Below are 15,427 nucleotides of genomic sequence, written 5' to 3'. Positions count from 1 at the left end.
TAGTGTTGTCGTTCCCAGTTTCCCTAACGCAACTAACGGTACTTTCGCTGAGTTCGTCCTCCGTAGTTACATAAAGATGTTGCCGATTACATGATTCCCATGGATGTTAAACAGTACATATCATGGACAGCAACGATTTGCCAGTTTGGACTTCTTTCAACAGGGATGTAAGTAAATTAAAATCCTTCTGTAAATATAGGCTAAATTTCTAACACCGTGGTAAATTTGCAATCGGTGGCACGCATGGAACCGCTCATTTAACCATTTGTTCAGCGTTTTGATCTTTTCTTCAGTTCATTTTCCTTCAAATTAACTTCTTAAGACCAAAAATTAAGAAACTTAGTTGCTATTTTGCTTTTGAAAGGAGCTTTTGTTGGCTCCCTTTATTTTTTACCATAGCAACTCTTAGGTAAAAGGTAATGTTCGCGTAACAAAGATTATTTGTCGTCTCACCATTGGCTGATCGTATTATTAATTAAAATTAGGTCTCTCTTAATTGAGGCTTCCTGTTGTTCCTTTCTGCAATGTACGGATCGCTTCACTGAACGTGTTTTCTTTTTAATATGCGAATTTTGAGATCCAATCCTTCGTTTTAAAAACAAAAAAAGTATATTTTACGCAGCAGGCTGAAAAAAAAAAAGAAAATGTTGTGAAGCTGGAATGTTTTTTTTTGCCATGGTGATTTTGGTTTTATCAACTTAGTTGATAATGTTAATTTAACAACGTAAAGAGTTTCAAAAGATGATGTTTCCAGTGTTAGCCCTTCATCAGAGAAAATGATGAGAGAGTGAAGAAGTCAGAGCAAATGACCATTTGCTATGATGAAGGAACTATGTTTGAAATGCCAGCTTCAGATACTCTTTATGGTGGCCAGTTTGCTTTATCAACCCAACCGATAAATCAAACTATTTTGTAATACTGCAAACTACTTTGTAATACTGCACACTGATACAATGCCATACTTTATTTAGAAAATTACCCCTTTTATTCTGATGTTTTTCTACTGAGATGGTTAGTTGGTCAGTCACTATTTGCACTATAGCTTTATCTAAAACCTTGAGATATAGCTCAGGGTTAGTTAAGTTCATAAATCAACTCTTGGGCTGAGGCTAGGGAACTATTTTGAGAATTTCCTTCCTTAGGAAATAAATGTAGCCCTCAGTTTGTGTGTAGTGGTTTGTAAATGGTTTTAATCAAAACTATGACAAAATTCTGAAATGTGAATGGTTATCACCGGCCTAATTTTAGAACTAATAGGATATTGTATGCATCGTACTTGTTATTGCTTGTAAATCTCCTGAAATTGTACAATTAAGCTACAGTTAATCCTTTAACTCCCAAGATTTCATTGGCAATTCTCCCTACTGTCTGCCATACAATTCATGTGATGTTAGTTTGGAGAATTTGCAATTGGATCAACCAATAATCCCCTAATTGATATTTTTCTTTACTCTCATTACTTGTCTGCTTGATATCGTACTGATAGTGTAAGGAGAAATTCTTTCTAGGTCACCAGTGGGACTTAAAGGGTTGAAGATTGATCAAGTTTTGCATCCTTTTTCTAGACAAGTCTGTTTGAAAATAAAACAACAAGGCAGTACAAAGAACATAACTTTTTTCCCATTCTGGTCAACATGTTTAAGGTATGTAATAAATACATTTGTGTTTAGAGAGGCCCTGATTATTTTAATTTAGACTTTTAACTCCTCAAGGCTTCTGGGATTGTTTACCACTGTGCATCTTTCCATTAGGATTAAAATGAGAAATGTATGGATAGAATAAATCTTTAACCCTTTACTCCCTAACATCAGTATGTGTATTCTCCATACTGTTCTCTATACATTTCCTGAAGTGCTGACAAGGAGAATTTGTTTAAAAATCAAGAGCTTTATAAGTTGGTGATCATTTCCTTGATTCTCATGACCTTAATGTTTGATTCAGGGGTGATATTGTATGGAGAAATTAGAAGCTGGTCACTCCTAAGGGTTAAAGGGTTAAGGGAGATGCAGAAGCCTCACAGTCAGCATGCTGAAGTATGGGTCAGGAGATCTGGGTCAGAGAATTGGTCAGGTTGTTGTGTTGTGTTCTTCAGCAAAGCACTTTAAATGCTTTGTCAAACTTAGGGAAAATGCATGGCTGTAATTGAAGTTTTTCCAAAGGAAACACCTCTTGGCCACCAATGAGAGGGGACAAGACTCTTTGAGATTTGCTTAATTATACCCAAGTGCCAAATCTAGATGTGCCAAATCTAGATGTCCCAAATCTAGATGTACCAAATCTAGATGTCCCAAATCTAGATGTGCCAAATCTAGATGTCCCAAATCTAGATGTGCCAAATCTAGATGTGCCAAATCTAGATGTGCCAAATCTAGATGTCCCAAATCTAGATGTCCCAAATCTAGATGTGCCAAATCTAGATGTCCCAAATCTAGATGTGCCAAATCTAGATGTCCCAAATCTAGATGTCCCAAATCTAGATGTGCCAAATCTAGATGTGCCAAATCTAGATGTCCCAAATCTAGATGCCCAAATCTATGTCCCAAATCTAGATGCCCAAATCTATATGTCCCAAATCTAGATGCCCAAATCTATGTCCCAAATCTAGATGCCCAAATCTATATGTCCCAAATCTAGATGTGCCAAATCTATATGTCCCAAATCTAGATGTCCCAAATCTAGATGTTCCAAATCTAGATGTGCCAAATCTAGATGTCCCAAATCTAGATGCCCAAATCTATATGTCCCAAATCTAGATGCCCAAATCTATATGTCCCAAATCTAGATGTCCAAATCTATATGTCCCAAATCTAGATGCCCAAATCTATATGTCCCAAATCTAGATGCCCAAATCTATATGTCTCAAATCTAGATGTGCCAAATCTAGATGTCCCAAATCTAGATGTGCCAAATCTATATGTCCCAAATCTAGATGTGCCAAATCTATATGTCCCAAATCTAGATGCCCAAATCTATATGTCCCAAATCTAGATGTGCCAAATCTAGATGTCCCAAATCTAGATGTGCCAAATCTATATGTCCCAAATCTAGATGTGCCAAATCTATATGTCCCAAATCTAGATGTCCCAAATCTAGATGCTCCCCTTTGTTGTAATTAGACTTATATGAAACCCTTGCATGTGGCATGCACCTCTTGACTTGTATAAAAAAATTGGAAAAATTAACATGATGATTTTATCAATTCACATTGTTTTACATTTTGTTTCAACTTCAGTTCCATTCTTTGGACAAAGTATGGCATCCTAGTAGATGACACCCCTATTTACACCATAGGAATACTAGGAATGATTACACAGTCTGCATATCTACTATTTTATTATATTAATACAAGAGATAAGGTAAGTAGATGATTGTAAACAGAATGCAAAGGATGGTAAAATATATTCTTGATATGGAAAAATCAAGAAAAAATTTTTTTGTATCACTCACAGACCATGGTATTCAAAATTTGCTTAAAGCTGAATTGGAAGCCAAAACAGGAAAAGAAGAAACAAAAGTGACTTTTGGCTTTAGTAATGACATTTCTCATGGCTAAGAATGAAAATCTAGAACAATAATGTATGCCACCAGCCTGTTTTGATGTGTAAAGGCCTATGGTGTTTATATGATAAACAGAATAATGCATGGTTGTTTGTAGACGTAGATTTTCTCTTATGGTGTTCAATGCAATACCTCACTTATTTGCTGTACTCACTTGTAAGATATTGAGTCAAGAAAGTCCATATCTATATATTTAAATGGCAGTTGAAATATTTTTTATTGTTACTGTGGTTGATGAAGATTATTCTAAAGCATTACAAATTATTTATACTTTATTTCCGCTTCCCAATTTTTTTCACAGAAGCTGCTAATTCAGAGATTAATGTATTCATTTTTTGGAGTATGTTCACTATTGACTTATGTTAAGTACTACACTGCTGACTTTGATACAGCTGTCTTCCATCTTGGATTCATTGCGAGTGGTTTCACTGTAGCAGTATATGGCTCACCTCTGGCTTCTGTGGTAAGAACTAACATACTTCTCATATGAACTTATACCATATAACATGCATTTAAGCTGCACCCCCAAGCATCTATTCATCCTGGACAACCATACTGGGTTTTTTTTAGTTCTGTGTTAGCTCTTAAGGCAGGTCTAAGACCACTCAATAGCAAGAAATATAAGCTTATGCTTATGAACAAAAATGGCTCTTTTTGGAGCCATCAAGCTTGCAAATTAAACTAATGATCAATTCCTATTCATGTATATCTTCATAAGGCCTTTGTTAGCACGCTTAATAGACCTACAGTTTTTCATTGAATAGTGTCTATTTATTTTGTTCTCACAGATAAGCCCCACCCCTGATTTGTTAGAAAAAGTTAGGCAAAAAAAGTACAACTTACACTCCAGTGTGTTAATTTGTTACTAATATTCTTCAGTCACAGTATGGGGGAGTGTTGAAAGTCTAGGACTAGTAGTTGTGAGGCTCTGAATTACAGCCTTATTTCTCACCATAAAGTAGAGTGGTTTCTCTGTAATCCTAGGTTGAACTCCCGGACAATACTTGTAAATAGCTCACTGGTTTACCTCCTGCAGTTGAGACACAGTGGCTGATGGAGAACCTGCTGGACTTCATCTTGAGGTCCAGGTTTGAGAAGTAGCCAGGTCACTGTCTTGTGTTCTTGGACTAGTATAATGTGTATCTTAATTCTGTGTTAACCTTCATTTTTTCAGGCTAATGTGATTAGACACAAGAGTACAGAATTTATGACATTTTCCATGTGTCTAGGAAACTTTGTTGTGGCTCTTCTTTGGGCAATATATGGACAACTTGTCCAAGATAATTTTATTTTGGTAAGTGAATTGTCATTACTCAGCACAGTCCTCCATCTTAATTCCCAGTGTGGAAAAAAAAATTGACAATGGTGAATTCAAGGCAAGGTACGATGCAATGTTCTCCCAGTATGGTATCTAGTAAGGAAGAAAGCTCTACTTATTTTGGTATAGGGCATACATTTAATACTCCAGGGTGTTGACACACATTGTAAGAGAACAGTGTCTTAAGCAAGAACAGAACACTATGATTCTAGAAAAAGTTTCCTCCTAAACTGTGAAACTGTAATTCTAACCATCAATGATACCCAACGGTGACAAATCATCAGATTAATATCAATTCTCTTTTTTTGTTGTTGTTCTTTTTCAGGTGCCCAATGGTACAGGTGTTATGTTGGGCTCATTACAATTGCTCCTTTTTGTTTTCTATCCAAGCACTTCACAGAGGACAATAACATACAACATGAGTTCAAAACCTGCTAGACAAGTTTGACCTGGATTAAAGATATAAAGATACAAATATAGAAGAAAAATATCCAAATAATTTATTAAAATTATATTTTAAGTGAAAAACCCTACAAATTAAATATATTAATTTCAGCCTCTTGTTTAAAAAAAGAACCCTTAATTAAATTTAGTGAAAAGAAAAAAAAATAAAGTTATGTTGCTGAAACATTTTGTTAGTGTTACTGCTTACTTCTTGAAGCATGATTTAGTTATTATTAAATAATATGGTGATGAATGCATGAATTTTGATTGGTTCTTACTTATGATCTGTAAGAGGAAAGACGCATAGCTATCGTCGCAGTAACGACATTTTGCTTTTTTTATTAAGTGAAACAAATATGTTGTCATGAGTCTGTTCAGTAATAGATATATATGGTGCCACTTTTTGGTTCTTACCAAATTTTGATGTCATCTGTGATCTTTTTTCTGAACAGACCCATGGCAACTTGATATATTACTTATGATATATTACTTATGATATATTTAACTAATAAGAAAAACAACGAAACAATGTCAAATACATCTGTGGTGTGTAGTTTTGTCTTAAGTTAATAGCTACAACTGAAAACATGAAGCACTATGGGAATTTCTTTTTGAATTCAAGTGCTGGGAGGCTGAGGGACAGGTACAACAATAGGCTGGGTGACCTGACCCCCTCCTGCCTGTGGCATAACTATAACAATAGGCTGCTGTGCAGGGACTGAAGGCGATTGCACTTGGTTTGGATTGACCTGCTGTGGCATCAATATCACGACTTGCTGTTGCCCCTGCACTTGTGCCTGTGCTTGTCCGTCCACATAACCTTGCTGAGGTATCTGAACAGTAACTGTTTGTGGACTGATCCCAGTCCCTGTGAACATGCCCTGGCTTGATGGAGTCTGGGGTTGGGTGGTTTGAATTAATTGGGTCCCAGGTCCTGCAGGTCCAGTTGAAACTGGGGGAACTTGAACAACCACTGGTTTTGCTGACATGGTTTCACACTTTGCTCTCTGGGTTTGCTGTGACATAGTGTCTTTGTTAATTGGCTGCATGGCATGGTTTACCCTCATGTGCTCATAAACCCCTGACTTCCTTATACAGATTGCACCACAAATGCAACAATGATAGTGTGAATTAAACACTTTGGTCCCACTTGGACGGGAACAGCCAAGTTTGCATCGTAGCATTTGATAACCTGTGAAATAAACAGAGAGAAGGTTGTATACAATTATTTTGCAACAGTCCTGAGTAATGTTGCTGGGTTTGTGTTCTCTCCAACTTAACCTTCCAAAACTTCTTTTCTTTCTGTCTAATGATCGACGCTATATTGACAGATGTCTGGAATGAGGCTTACAACTGGGTAATAGTGATTTGTAAACCATGGGAGCCATATTCTATTTGGAGGCTGGCTGGAAAGAGAAAACCCCAAGATACCCATGGCTACAACCTTGCATTTAGCAGCTACTGAAAGTAAATGAGAAGAGAATATTATAATATCAAGTTTTTGGTACACTGAAAAAAAATTATAATTTTTTAACACTTTTCTCACCTTGGTATCTCACAATGAGATCCTGGGCATGGATTTTTTTAAAGTGTTCCCTTATTCTCCCTGGTTTGTTTGGCAAACAAGTGCACAAAGGACAATGGTACAACCTGCAGTCACAGTAAGTGTTCTTACATCTCCTGATATCTAAATTATTTTTTTCGTTTAAAACAGATGGATGACAAAAACAACTGGTAGCAGGAGAAAGGTTATTTAGCAGAACCTTGAACACATGATCATCTCCTTTGGGTGCTGTTGTAGCATCAACCAACACAAGAGTGTCCTGCCGAGCAGTTTTTCCTCTCTGATCATTTTGGGATGCACTAGCACTATCATCCGTAAACAATGATTTATTCATTGGGTTAATCATGAGGAGTTTTGAAGAACCTTGATCTGCTATGGACTGTGAGGTTGAAGTCTGCACCACATTGCCAGGAGTGGTAGTACATGTAATTAATTGCCCTGAAGCAGAAGAAGACTCAACTGGAGAAAGTTGAAGATTATTTTGTTCCATTCCAGAAACCCCTGTGGCAGAGCTCTCCTGAGACATCTGGACATCAGTAACCTGCAGACACTGTTCAAATTCCACTGCTTCCTCATCAGACTGTTTTTGCAGGCCAGGCTCTGTTTCTGTGCTCTGCTCCATGTCAATGTCCCCTGTTGGTTGATCAGCATATGCTGACATGTCTGTGTTTACCCCACTAATATTATGAAGATTGCCTTGGGAGCTTTCTGTTGTAATTGAAGCATCTTGATTAGTTTCCTCACCTGAAAAAAGTTATATGCTGTTAAGGTTAAACAGTTTTAAGAGATGATCTGGCTAGCAGACAAAAAAGATTTTCTGTAAATATTTTACCTTGGCTGAGCATAGCGTTTACTTGTTTCACTGTCAGCTCCTGTGGCAGTTGCAGCTGTTCATTGCCAAGACCAGAGGACACTGAAGTTAACACCTGAAGGCTTGTGCTTAAATCAGCAGCAGTGGACACTACAGTTGTGACATCTGACTGGGCAACAGACTGAGTAAGTTGTAAGGTGTCAGATGGCTCATCAAGTGGAACAACTGTCAAAGTTTCACTGTCCTGAATGGACTGCACAAAGACAACCTTGAAAGAAAGAAAATACTGTTAGTGGTACACACATGTAAAACCTGCATTATTACTATATCACTGATAGGATGCATTCAAGGTGCTTAACAATTTTAACTTCACAAGCAACCACTCCTTGCTCGAAGAAACTTGCTCAGCAATCAGGCCACCTGCCTTTAACAATGCAGCCTCAATTTTATTTTTTCTATCCCTCAAGCAATCTGTTCGAGCATTAAAGCGCAATAACAGAAAGCATTCTCAGGTTCAGAGAAAGGCATTATCATAGAAGAAAAATGCATTATTACTATATCACTGATAGGATGCATTCAAGGTGCTTAACAATTTTAACTTCACAAGCAACCACTCCTTGCTCGAAGAAACTTGCTCAGCAATCAGGCCACCTGCCTTTAACAATGCAGCCTCAATTTTATTTTTTCTATCCCTCAAGCAATCTGTTCGAGCATTAAAGCGCAAAAACAGAAAGCATTCTCAGGTTCAGAGAAAGGCATTATTATAGAAGAAAAATGCAGATAACTCATTCTACCTGTGTGCCGTCAGATAATGCAACAACACTGTCTTGTTCTGAACCTTCCAGTGTTGTGATCTGTGAAGTATCTAAAGCCGTATGGTTCTCATCATCATCTTCATCCATTTCTGCATCTTCCATGGGCCCTTCTTCTGTATCATCTTTTGCATCTAATAGCTCATCAATTTCACGCATGCTGCCAACCGAATGAGCTTGGAGATGGCAGTAAAGGTGCACTTTTCTTACAAGAACTCTTCCACAAAGACAGCAATGGTAGTGTGAATTGTCAGTTATGCGGCCATTAGCTTTGGTACATCTTAACTTGCAGCGGAGCATTTGGTGTCCTGATAAAATCAACACAGAATTGATCATTTGTTTGGTTATACTTAGTTACCGGTATATTCCTGTCAAATTATGCTCTCCACAAACTACAATGAGTTGAGGGTTAACGACTTACTCTCACCTTCATGCAGAACAATCTGCTTTCCCGAATGCATCTTTTCAAAATGCCTGCGCATGCGGCCTGGTTTCTGTGGCTTATTGTTGCACAAAGGGCAATGGTATCTCTTGTTTGTCTTGGTGCAGAAATGTTCACATGCTGGATCTATGCATTTGTAGATGTCTAATGTCTGATCATTCCCCAGAACCGATATGTGTACATTTTGTTCTGTATTATGACCATCAGCAGCTTCCACCACAGCTTCTCTGGAAAAGTAGCAGAACAGCACATGAATTCTCATTATAGCAAGTTTATCTGACAAAGCTGTACACAATTTCCTTTGCAGATGTCATTTGACCACTCTCATCACATTAACTTGTATGTTAAGACCAACCAACATCTGCAAAGGGGATCATTCATTCGCAGTAACAATTCAATCTGTTGTTCATCCCCCTTCAAATTCAATGATCACAGAAATACTCTGCCTTACCCTTTTAACCCCCTGGAGCGACTAGCATCTAAATTCTCCTTACAGTATCACCCCTGAATCACATATTAAGGCTACAGGAATAAAGGAAATGATCACCAATATGAGAAGCTCTTGATTGTTGAACAAATTCTCCTTGTCAGTAAAATAGGAAATGTGGGAAGAAGAGTTTGGAGAATATGAATATTGGTGGTACTGTTGGGGTGTACAGGGTTAAATTCAACACATGGCTTTCTCTTCCTTCCTCTCAAGTAACATAAGCATAATAAAGTCAGTCTCTACGACAAAAAACTTTGAGCACAAAGTGTCTGTCCTGGACTCATTTTTGTCTTTTAGTGGCAGGAATCAACTGTAATTCTATTTTTGGGAAGGTTTAGTCTTGCAGGTGAGGTAGTTGGCTTAAGGCCCCTTCTACGGCTCTTACACTTGCACAGTGGACACAAAAATACATGCCATCATTGTTTACATAATCACAGACAGATAACAAAATAAATATTTGTCATGAACCATGATAATTTGAAGTTAGATCAAGACAATTTCCTCATTATATTATCCCTTTTTTAGTTGTAAGAACTTGTTGGCTTGAAAGCAAAATCAAATTGTAACAAGACAGTATTAGACTAGCACCTTTGGGAGAAAAACGACTCAAAAAATTGAAGACAAACAACAGTTATGAATTCCATTACTTTAGCAAAACAAAGTAATTGAAGCATCCAAAAGTATACAACTAGTAATGATTTGAAGACAGCTCACTTTCATTTCTTTATTTTTTGTGCCATTTATACCTAATGCACATTGATTCCTACTCTGGAAATAGTTGTGTCAAGGCAGTACAAAACAATGTTTTTAATTTCTCACAAACAAATGTTACTGTACATATTGATTGCAGTAAGAGACAATAAATGGACTCTAATTTCTGAAAAATTTTGGCTTTCAAAAAATCTAACTAGTAAGAGGAAAAAACTAAATTGTGAAATGATTTAAGTGGAATTGAATTTTGCATCTAATCAAACTGTACTCCTTTAGCTGGTTTTAATCTGTAGAAGAAAGGAAAGAGAAAAAACTAATTCAGCTCTCTTTCTTATAAAGATTAATGGTTTGCTTTTCCAAAATTTTCATGCACAACCTGCAAGTGTTCATTTACCAAAATTTCTTGGCCACTTTTATTTTATTAATTTTTTAAAATTTTTTGGGGTAAAAAATAACCACACACTATAGACTAGCATGTCATTCAGATAGAGTTAGAGGTATTCCTTGTTTAATTTTTTTTTTGCTCAACAAATAAAAAGTTGTGTTGACCAAAAAGTATAATTATACCAAACTTTAACTGCCATATATTAGGGATTAAAAATTACAAGGAAACAGGTGTTCTCTTCTTGTCTTCTATCTTAACCCTTAAGCCCCAATATATATGTATAATAAGTGAAAGAATCAAAGAGGATGCATCGATTCTCTGTTACTCTGAGTTTCGCGCCTAAGTGCTTGTCAGACAGAACTTTCCACCTGAACGCTGTCTGACGAGCGCTTAGGCGTGAAACTCAGAGTAACAGAGAATTGATGCATCCTCTTTGATTCTTTCACTTATATATACTCAGCTCTGCTACCACAGCATTCAGCACTTTATGCCAAGGTAGACTCTACCCCAACATTTATATATAATTATATGTATTCTCTATACCCCTCTCTATACATTTCATACGGTAATGAAAAGTAGAATTTTTTGAACAATGGAGAGCTTCTTTAGTGGGTGGTTATTTCCAGCACTCTCATAACTTCAGTGTTTGATTCAGTAGTGAATGTAAAGAGAAACTGGGCACCAGTCACGCTCAGGGGTTAAAGGGCAAACAGTTCAACATTTTCCTTGGCCCTTGACCAAGAAAAGAGTAGAGAAACATAGTAACTGATCAATACAATTGCCTTTCTTAAATAATAAATAAATGTGCAGTGAGTAAGGACTACAACAAATGACTTTTGATGCCACATCAAGTTCTCCAAATTGTGTTTCACAAGGAATTTTAAGACGAATTAGAACGAGAATCTAACAGTCCATCAGAGCTCCATGAGGGCTTTTTTCCAAGCAGCCCCTCCAACAAAAAGGGTTTTTCGAGTCACAACTTTTAATTTGCAGATTAATAATCAATTATCTACATAATGTTATTAATAAAAATAGTTCTATATAATACTTACTTTCTGCTTCCTGGGTTAATAAGACTGCGACCTTGTTTTCTCTTAACTGGGACTGCTTGGGTTGTCTTTTTAGCAGGAATATCTAAAGGTGTTAATAATAAAATGAATAACTAACTGGTAATTCAGGAAAGTGTGTCTTTTTTTTTAAATGAATGCTTTTACCACCATGCTTCCTAACCCTATACACCTTAACATAAGTATGTAAATCCTCTATACTGTTCTCTAAACATTTCATAGGATGCTGACATGGAGAATTTGTCTAGCAATCAAGAGCTTTTTCGCACGTGATCATTTCCTTTATTCTCCTGACCCTAATGTTTGATTCAGGGTGATATGGTAAGGAGAAATTAGATTTCAGTCACTCTTAGGGGTTAAAGGGTAAATATAGAGTTAATACCATACTTACCAAATGTTGATAATTCACCAGGAGCCCCATACTATGTTAAGAAAAATAAAAAGGAGATTAGTCTGGTTAATAACACGTACCCATCAACTGAGTGGGAGGGGAGGGTGGGTATATGTCTGGCTTGTTCCTTGCTGCACACAGTCTGTATATCATGGGCCAAATATTTTCCAATCCACCAAAACCTCTAACTAACTGAGTTCGAGGTCATAGTGTACGTTAGAGACCAGGTTTTTCTGCTCGGATTCAAGGCCCAAGTGCAAAGCACATATGGGCAATGAATCAGGCTCAGTTGTTTGAAGGCCAATTAGTAATTACCAAAGGTTAAATTTTAAACTTGGTTTCTTTACTTCTCTATTTAAGAGCCTTTTGGGGATAATTTTCCCTATTCTTTTAGGAATAGGGAAAATTATCAAATTGTAGATAAAAATAATTCAACTGAATTTTCTTCTAAAGCTTTCAGATTTGAAATCAAATTTCACACTATCCCTGGGTTATCCTGACCCATCTTTGAACGACCCTGCCCAGAGGGTAAAAGGTGAGGTTCCACAACTTACAGTATGAACCCGGAGATTAGTGCAATATCTCTGGCAGGAAGGAGAAGATATAGATGAATACCTTTTGAGTCTTTAGTCTTTCCAGTGAATCAGAAGATACTAAAAAAAAAAAAATTATATTAAATGTATCAGAATGATTAAATATAATGAATGATACTCATAGATATGTTATGAAAAAAGAATTAGGAATTACTTTTTTCAGTTCTGTAGCATTCCAAATCCTCTTAAGTCAATTATGCATAAGCTGTGCCTCATTTAGTAATAAATTCATTTACCTTTTAATTCTTGAGTCAGTTCAGCTACTTTATCAGCTAATTTGAAGAGAATTAGTTGCAACTCTGTCTTCTTTTCAATTGCCTTTGCCTCGCTGAGATCATAGCTCAGAGATGGAATACCCTCGCCAACTGTTAGAATTACTTTGTTAGGTAACTGTGCCAAAGATATGGAGCTATTTTGAAAGCCAGACCTGGTATTACAAAAAAAGCAACATCATTCATCAGTTGTCAAAATAGTTAAAAACCAACATATCAATCTGGAACAGAGAGCCCCAGCTCTCCTGAAGCAATCAGAATAACAGTACTGCTCTTCCCCTGGATTTCATGCCAGTTACTCTCCATCATTCTATCAAGGTTCTCTCCTGAATCTGAAATGTGTTTCTTTGAGGGGTGATTGGAGATTAAACCTTTTTTTTTCAGTCTCTAGATGGGAAAACCATAAAGGCAAAGGCCTCTTAACAGATTTAATGTACTAGTATATCTCTGGACTAGAGGAGTGGCCTAACCTGCTCACCTTTACCTACACTGTATCCCTCTGCAGTATATATTAAAACTGCCATTTGCTCACAGCAGGGTTAAGCAGAACTATTTGAAAGGGGTACAATATGTGATAAGAAGCAAATGAATAATGTAATTTTACAAATTTCCATTTATTTGCAAAAGGAAAAAGGACATATTACCTGAACATTGAAAAGTAGGCTTCATATTTGTCAATTTCTGCCAGCTCTCTCTGCAAACATTATGAATTATTAGATGAGGTTGAGACTGATATCACGAATAACAAAAACCAAGGTCTGAGTTATCTGCTGAACCAAATTTGAATTGTTTTATTGTAAATTTTTTAAAAAATCTGCTAAAGAAGACACATCTCTCCAAGTGCAAGGCTTAGAAACTAGGCAGACTTTGAACTCAACATGGTGGATGCAATAAATTGGCCACTGCAAAGAGTTCAAAAGCTGATGTTTCCAGCATAAGCCCTTCATTAGAGCGATTCACAAAGGGCTAACCCTCAAAGCATCAGCTTTTAAACTCTTTACAGTGCTCTTATATGACCCTTACATGAGAATCCAGTTGCTCTAAGTCCAGTTGTGAGTGCCAGACATTGACGCCATCAGTAGCACTAAGTAAACATAAAAACAACAACAATAACAGCTGTTATTATGTACTCTTTCAAACAACTAAAAAGTATTTAACCCTTTAACTCCCAAGATCTCATTAGCAATTCTCCTTACTGTCTGCCAAACAATTCTCATTATGTTAGTTTAGAGAATTTGGCATCAGATCAATTAGTAATCCTATAATTTATATTTTTCTTTATTCCCATCACTTGTCTGCATGATATTTTATAGATATAGTAAGGAGAAATTCTGTCTTGGTCACTCATGGGAGTTAAAGGGTTAATCAGGTTTTTCTCTGATATTTCATTGCTTTATCAATACAGTCATGCACCATCTAATTATAATCTCCTTATCAGCCCAAAAGAATTGAAATCATGCAGTTTGTCATTACATGGTGCAAAAACAAAACACCTCGCAGAGGAGCATAATTGCATCATGGATGGTAATTTCATTAAAAAAAATATTTAATTAATATTTTGGATGTTCTAGTCTGTAATATCATCTCCTAGCTAGATACATTTGGTAGGATGTGATCATGGAGCAAAGCCCGCGCCCATCTATGCAAAGGTGCAGTGAAAAATGATAATAATGATAATGGTGAAATGATAATAGTGATGGCGTTGATGGCAAAGACGACGAAACATGAATTTTTTTTAACCTCAATTCTTCCCTCTGCCCTCTAAATTCTGGTTAAGATAAAGATGCATATGACAATAATGTTGATGATGATGATGATCAAATAAAAATGACGATAAAATCTCACAATTTTTACTTTCCAATCCCATACATCTGCATGCAGTTTAAAGGGGAAAATGGGATCAAATTTTTATCCCAGATTCTAAACCTCCAGGAAAGTGAAATTTGAAATTTTGGCACGAATCCGGCAGATCAGGACTAGAGTGTCTTGGAGTTCTTTGCTTACGGAAGATTAAAATAAAATCGAAAATGAACGTTTTTCCTCCTCAGCGTCTAGGATTTTGCAAACGAAATAATCTATGGATGCATAACATTACTACTTTACACTTGACAAACATGGAATTTTATAAATCAATCCAGCCTAGTGATAAAAAAAAGAAATTTTGTCTATCACTAAGTTCTCCTAGCTAAATTGCGCATAAAAGATAAATCGCAGAATAAACAGCGAAACGTACTTCAAAATCCAGGTAGAACTGTCTTCAGGTAGCCGTGTCCACACAAGAAATCTCGTAGGTCCACAACTGGCAGTAGCGTGAAGCGCCTCCACTTTATTTGTCCTCATCAAAGAGGCCAAATCAATGGACCCTCCTGATGCATTCGCCATGATGGCTACTTTTCCGTGCACTAGCGTGTTCGGACACCCTCGGGGTGGACCTTACACGAAAAGGACCGCAAGGGGCTCAAACTGCCTTTGTCGTTAACTTTGTTGAATTCGCTCGTTTTATTTCACTAGATTAAAAATGCGCGTATTTTGACAAAAATATACATGGCTGTGACCCTTTTGTCTGGTAAAG

General features: G+C 36.7%; 2 protein-coding genes across 3 annotated transcripts; one reads left to right on the top strand and one right to left on the bottom strand.

Moving 5' to 3' along the window:
- Positions 1-17: 17 nt before the first annotated feature.
- Positions 18-5,858, top strand: LOC131799191 (sugar transporter SWEET1). Of its 2 annotated transcripts, XM_059116891.2 has the most exons (6): positions 18-167; positions 1,566-1,643; positions 3,233-3,356; positions 3,860-4,021; positions 4,733-4,852; positions 5,202-5,858. In XM_059116891.2, the coding sequence occupies exons 1-6, from the start codon at positions 91-93 to the stop codon at positions 5,322-5,324; spliced, it is 684 nt and encodes a 227-aa protein (XP_058972874.2). In that variant the 5' UTR covers positions 18-90; the 3' UTR covers positions 5,325-5,858. The 2 variants fall into 2 exon arrangements, with proteins under 2 accessions (XP_058972874.2, XP_058972876.2); XM_059116893.2 differs by lacking the exon at positions 1,566-1,643 and having other exon boundaries at positions 37-167.
- LOC131799190 (uncharacterized) lies at positions 5,201-15,411 on the bottom strand. Its single transcript, XM_059116890.2, has 12 exons — positions 15,089-15,411; positions 13,879-13,939; positions 13,500-13,549; positions 12,820-13,010; positions 12,606-12,643; positions 11,991-12,021; positions 11,585-11,666; positions 8,935-9,176; positions 8,490-8,815; positions 7,717-7,963; positions 6,867-7,628; positions 5,201-6,512 (listed from the first exon to the last, which is right to left on the bottom strand). Exons 1-12 carry the CDS (start codon positions 15,235-15,237, stop codon positions 5,938-5,940), a joined length of 2,754 nt encoding a protein of 917 aa, XP_058972873.2. The 5' UTR covers positions 15,238-15,411; the 3' UTR covers positions 5,201-5,937.
- Positions 15,412-15,427: the final 16 nt, after the last annotated feature.

Source organism: Pocillopora verrucosa, chromosome 10 (assembly GCF_036669915.1).
Source record: "Pocillopora verrucosa isolate sample1 chromosome 10, ASM3666991v2, whole genome shotgun sequence".
Taxonomy (NCBI): domain Eukaryota; kingdom Metazoa; phylum Cnidaria; class Anthozoa; order Scleractinia; family Pocilloporidae; genus Pocillopora; species Pocillopora verrucosa.
The sequence above is the reverse complement of the archived record's forward strand: the minus strand, read 5'-3'. Positions and strand labels throughout refer to the sequence as shown.